General features: G+C 57.2%; 1 protein-coding gene across 1 annotated transcript; it reads right to left on the reverse strand.

Moving 5' to 3' along the window:
• Positions 1-852: 852 nt before the first annotated feature.
• LOC147528146 (acrosin-like) lies at positions 853-3,230 on the reverse strand. Its single transcript, XM_086617683.1, has 5 exons — positions 3,151-3,230; positions 2,643-2,843; positions 2,038-2,303; positions 1,624-1,769; positions 853-1,161 (listed from the first exon to the last, which is right to left on the reverse strand). The coding sequence occupies exons 1-5, from the start codon at positions 3,219-3,221 to the stop codon at positions 853-855; spliced, it is 993 nt and encodes a 330-aa protein (XP_086473809.1). The 5' UTR covers positions 3,222-3,230.
• Positions 3,231-6,175: the final 2,945 nt, after the last annotated feature.

Below are 6,175 nucleotides of genomic sequence, written 5' to 3' on the forward strand. Positions count from 1 at the left end.
GTTAATACATCCCCCCTCACATTCCCTGACTCCTCCCTCTCTCCACCCGTCTCCTCCCAAACAAGGGACCTACCTCGCTTATTTTTGCCCCCTTGCTCCCAGGTTTGTCCAGCCTGGGAACAGACTGGGGGGTTCAAGTGCTGGTAGCCAAGTCACCTGGGACCTCCCTGGCGTTACTGATGCGGTTTCCTAGGCACTGCTGTCCCTGCCACATTCCTCTCCCCTAAATGACCCCAACTCTTCCTTCAACCACCTGTGAAGTGTGACCACCTCTCACATCAATGCCCCTTAACTCTCCGTTGGATCTGGCTGTTCCTTATGGCACTGCAACTCCTGCCAGCTTCTCACTCTCTTTCCTATGCCCAGCAATTCCTCTTGTCGTGCTCGAGAGTTTCCCACGGTCTGTTCCGTGAGCTCAGCCCGGCCCTAATCATCAGCTTGTCGCCCTTAGTGCGGACCCCCAAGCTTGTCTGCTTTCACATGTTTTTTTCCCATCCTCTTCCTAGTCTCAGTGTGCCAGCCTTCTCCATCCCACGGTGGCTCCGAGCACCCTCCTCTCTCACCGGGCGCTTTCAGCCCTTTGGAGTGACTCTTGCCCTTCGTGCCCCACCTGCAGCCTCATCCTGCAGGTGCCGGCCGTGGCAGTCCTTGCCTCCCCCAGGAGACTGAACTGGACAGAAGTGAGGTTTGCTGTGAGAAGCGGCAACTTTATTTCAAGAAGAAAGTCCCCTTCAGCATTTGTGTGCCTCAGAGGAGAGTGGGCAGGACAGAGCAGGGCTTTGCCACCGAGGCTGCCTTTGGATAGGCAAGAAGCACGTGGTGGTGGTACCCTGAAACCTGCGGTGGATCCTCCTATACTGCTGCTCGTTTTTCTCCCCGTATGAACTGCAGGAGCTGCTGCACTAGGTTAAAAAATTGCACGTAAAATGAGCAGGGCCTCTGCATAGGGGTGGAGGTGAAGACTGGCTGTGGCGTTGGAGTAGCTGTTACTGCTGGGTGCAGTCCCATCTGTCCCAGGATCCAGTCATAAAAGTGCTGGGTGGAGGTGTAGACTCCGGGCCGCCTGGCTCTCGCACAGCCTCTCCCCCAGCTGGTCACGCCAACGAGCCAGAAGTGGTCGGCACTCCTGTCTTTGCAGATGAGAGGACCACCGCTGTCACCCTGCAGCAGAGGAGAGAGGAGTGAGGTGGTGTTGGTGGCCACCGTCAGCACTAGGGTTGGCCGTCTTCTCTCCCCAGCACCTGCCAGTGCTGCATTCAGTGTCCAGAAAGGCTCTGCTTGGGTGCCGGAGCCTACGGAACTGGGAGGGGGTGGTGGGTCTGTAACGTAGGGCTGTCTGCCCTCCCTGCACGGCGATCCGGGATGTGTGGAAGAGGGATGTTCCAGGATTGGGTTCCGGAGCTGTGGACTGCCCCGAGCAGCACCGGGCTTTCTGGGCCTCTGGGACAAGGGGGGAGCACTGGGCAAGGACCTGCAGCTGGAGAAGGGGAGGTGAGCCCCAGAGCCGTGAGGACCCCGTGGTGGGAGGGTGACTTGCCAGGCAGAGCACATGCCGGGGTACGTGTGGGCTGGGACAGGGCTGCCGGTGCTGCTGCTGGGGCTTGGCTTGTGGCACGCTCCTACCTGGCAGGTGTCGATGCCGCCCTTCGCGTAGCCAGCGCACAGGTTGTGGCTGTGGATGGCCCCTCTGTACCACTGGCTGCTGTTACACAGCTTGGCATCGATGAGGCCGACCTTGGCTTCTTGCAGGACATCAGTTGATCCTCCAGCTGTGAGCACAGAAAGGATTTAGCACCCAGCAGCTCGTTGCCACTTCTCCCCTGTCCCGGTGAACCCTTCCCCCAGGGATTGGCTTTGCATCCTGAAGGCACTGTCCCGGGTTTTCTCTTGCTTTGGGGAATGACTCAGGCCCATCTCTCCAGAGGCGTACGTTCCCCGAGTCTGCCTCTGGCTTTCACCTTTGTGGTCAGGAAGCCCAACCCATCTGCCCAGCGTGCCAAGCTTGCGCTCAGGACACGGCGTTTTTGGGGAACTCACATCTTGCAGTCGTGGCTCCCCAACCACTGACATAGCAGGTGCTCAGCTGGGAGACCCTCAGCGAGGCATCGGGTACGCAGGCGAGCTGGACGTAGTAGCCGCACTGCACGGGCTGGTCCAGCTCCAGCAGCGCGATGTCGTTGCCCTCCGTGACGTTGCTGTAGTCTTCGTGCACCAGCAGCCGCTTGATGTGGCGCACTTGGGTCTCGGGTCCCGGCTGAGTCAAGCGGGTGGCCCCGACCACCACGCGCCACATCGTGATGTGCCTGGAAGGCGGATGGAGAGAGGGGTCAGAGGGAGCGGGGCCACGTGCTGCAGCATCCCAGCAGTTCCCTGCCTTCTGCTTCCCACGGGAGAGAGGAAAGCAGCGCACGGAGGCTGCGACTGCCCTCGCACGCCTGAGGCACAAGGGCTGTGGAGCTGGAGGCATCTAGGAAGCCGTGGCAAGAGCCCAGCCTTCTCCTGAGCCGTGTCTCAGCCGGGCTCAGGAGTGCCCAGGCACTGGTTGGACCGCAAGGAAAGGGGATGGGAGGAGCACGTGGTGCTGCGGACAGGGCACCTGCTTTACTGTTGTGGGGCTATGCCCATTCCCTGGTCCTCCTTACCTGGCCTCGATGAAGCAGTGGGCTGCCGTGAGGACCCACTGTGAGGCGATGAGGGACCCTCCGCATATGTGCCCCGTGCCGATTTTCGAAGGGTCCTGGATGCTGACGATCCAGGGCCAAGCCCCTGCCTTGGCATCTCTGCCACCCACCACGCGCGATGTGCCGGAGCGATAGTCCATGGGCCGGAGCCCGCAGGTCGTTCTGTAACAGAAGCTCGTTACTGCCCTGCTCCGCGGCTTGCTGCTGTTCAGGCTGAAGGTCAGCCGTCTCCCTCCCCACCAGGCGTTGCAGGGACAGCAGGAACCCCATGGGACGTGCGTCCGTCCGCCCCTGTTCCTGCTTTAGCCCCGCAGAGCAGCTGTGCCAGCGGCCTGGGTGCTGGCGAGGAGCTGAGGCTCCCAGGTGGGGCTCGGCAAGCCGTGGCGTGGCCACGGGGGACACGCGGGCCCCCTCCAGTGAGCCCCAGAAGGGTTTCCCAAGCTCCCTGCCAGAGCCTCGGGCCACTTACCCGCAGGTGTCCCACGTGCCATGCGCGGGCCAGCACAGGGCCAGCAGGACGAGGATGATGAGGAGTTTCATGGCTGCCAGCACCACGTGTCAGCTAGTCACCACCTAGCTGACGGCAAGTCACCACCAACTGACGGCAAGTCACCACCAGCGCAGCAGCCGACGTAGTGCCTGCCGTGCTCGCCTTGCCCAGGGTGCCCTTGGCCCGCGGGCTGTGATGTCACAGAGCTGCTGGTTCCGTCGATTCCACAGGAGCAGAGGGCTCCTGGGGGGAGGGGCAGGAAGGCAACATGAGGGTTCCAAGCAGGATGGGAGGCTGAAGGTGGGATCAGACACCCCATGAACGTGCTGTGCTCGCGACTCTCGGGAGTGACGTGTGTGTGTATAGCCATGAGAAAGGAGAACAGGAGGCTCTCCTGGCCCTGCAGTGCCGTGCCCAGCTTGGGTCCCTGCGGTCTGCCGAGGTCAGGTCTTCTCCTTCCCAGCACGCGCAGAGCAGGCAGGTCAGGACAGTCACAGCCAAGAGCAGACGAGCCATGGGCAGTCGAGCAGAGCCCCAGCTAAGGGGCGCGGGGCACTCTATTTTCTGCATGGAGCTCTCCGTGCCCATGGCTGCCATGTGCAGTTGGGTGCCAATACCCCACAGGGCACCCAGTGCTGCCCCACACCCTAACACCTGCCCAGCACCGCAGCTGACGTGGGGTTCAGTAGCTGTTTCTCTCCACAGGTGCCACTCTGAAGCTTCAGGAACCCAACATGAGCACCAGAAGCTGCCCCGTGTGTCCGGACAGCCGTCCTGCTCACCCCAGCACCTTGCACAGATGGACCGGACACCAGCAGCCACTGCCTGACCGTTCATTGCTGAGTAACAGCACAGCAATAAATTCAGAGCAGTAGCACAATTGTCCATGTCGTAACACCAGCAAGCTCAGGAATTCATCAGTTCTGGGCTGAACTTTGTATCAGGGCACAAAGGGACAAGGACGCCTGCGGTGTCAGCAAGCAGGAAGCTGTGTGTGAGACCCATGCACGATCAAAAGGAGGGTTTGGGCCATAAAAAGGAGGGTTTGGACAGTCCAGATGCAGTTTGGATCCCAGAAACAACTGGCTGGATCCTAAAAATGCCACTTTGGAGCCTGCAAATGAGGCTTCGGAAACTAAAAATGCAGCTTTGGTCTCTAAAAATGAGTCTTTGCAAACTACAGCTGAGCCTCTGGACCATCAAATGAGACTTTAGAGCTTAAAATGAGGTTTTCTGCCAGAAATGTGAGGGTTTAGACCCTAAAAATGAACGTGTTTGTCCTTAAAAATAGGCTATGAGTAATAGAAGACAGATTTGGACCCTATAAATAAGGTTTAGATGCTAAAAGTGAGGCTTTGGACCTTCCAAATCCAACTTTGGGCCTTAAAATTAATGCTCTGGGCTCTTAAAATGAGTCTTCACACTTTAAAAGGGGGATTTGGAACTTGTAAATGAGCGTTTGTTCCCTGAAAATGAGGCTTCGGGCCCTAAAAGAGGGGTTTGGACCATAGAAATGAGAGTTTGGACTCAAAAAAGGAAACTGTGGGCCCTAAAAAAAGGCTCTGGGTAATAAAAGAACTCTTTGGACCCTAAAAATGAGGATTTTAGCCCTAAACGTGAGGCTTTAGGCACTAAAAAGTGTGGGCACAGTGCTACAAATGATGCTTTGGACCCTGAAAATGAGGAAAACCTATTGGTTCCTCCACGGCCCCAAAGAACTGAATCTTTGGACCCAAACATGGGGCTCTGGACACTACAGTTGAGGCTTAGAGCTGCAACAAAGGGGTTTGGGCCTTAGGAAGAGGCCTTGGGACCTGGAAATGGATCTTTGGAAATGAAATTGAGGCTTTGGACCCTGAAGTCAGGTGAAGTTCGGTCTGTACCTTCCAGTGATGCTTCGGTAACAAAAAGTACGGCTTTGCACCCAAAAATGGGTCTTTGACGGCTCAAAACGAGGCTGTAAGCCCTCCGAATTTCAGCTCAAAGTGAGGTTTTCGTTCTGGAAAATGAGGCTTTGGAAACCAAAAGAGAGGGTTTGAGCCCAAAAATGAGCCTTTGGAACCTATAAATCGTGCTTTGACCTCTACAGCCATTGGGGCTCTGGACCCTCAACATCAGACATGGCGCCTGAAAAATGATGCTCTGAGCCCTTCAGAGGAGTCTGTGAAGCTCAAAAGCAGCGCTTCGAACTTACAAATGAGGGTTTGACCCTAAAAAGGAGGGTTAGACCCCTAAAAAGGATGTTTTCAACCCTAGAATCAAAGCTGTGGACTCAAAAATGGGGCTTTGAGCCCCTAAAGTGGGTTTGGACCATAAAAACAAGGCTTTGGAGCATCAAAAGAGGCTTTGATCCCTAAAAGTGCAGTTTTGGGACATAAAAAGGTGGGTTTGGCCCCCTAAAATGAGGGTTTGGATCCTAAGATGAGTGTTTGGAGCTTAAAAATGAGGCTTTGGGCCTTCAAACGAGCATTCAGTCCATAAAAGGAGGGGCTGGCTCCTAAAAATGAGACTTTGGGCCCCAAAAAAGACAATTTGCCACAGCAATCAGTTTTGCGCCCTAAAGCTGAGACTTTGGATGCTAGAAAGCAAGAGCTGCAGCCTAAAGGTCCAGGACATTAAATCCCTAAAAATGAGATCCCTGCTCCTGCTCCCGCAGCACCCCCGGCCCTGGTGCCCCGGTGCTGCCGTCGTCCCTTGACACGAGGAGCTCCAGCCCCACAACGCTGTGACCGCCCCCCTGCCATGACACACGTGTTCTTCCTCACCAGGCTCCTGCCGCTGGGCTGCGTCCATCTGTCCCTGCACAGCCGTCGGCAGCATCAGCTGCGGGTGCGACTGGTCACTGGCTGCACCACCTTCTACCTCCAGCTCCTGGCGTCGCCTCCACACCGTCATTGTCTCTTCACCTGCTGGATCCAGCTCCTCTTCCTCCTCTGGGGTGATGGGGGACCCCCGGGACGCCCCTGGGGACAGGGCGAAGCTGTGAGAGGTGGTGCCCTCACCT

This window comes from Tauraco erythrolophus, chromosome 10 (genome assembly GCF_009769465.1).
Source record: "Tauraco erythrolophus isolate bTauEry1 chromosome 10, bTauEry1.pri, whole genome shotgun sequence".
In the NCBI taxonomy this organism is placed as follows: Eukaryota; Metazoa; Chordata; class Aves; order Musophagiformes; family Musophagidae; genus Tauraco; species Tauraco erythrolophus.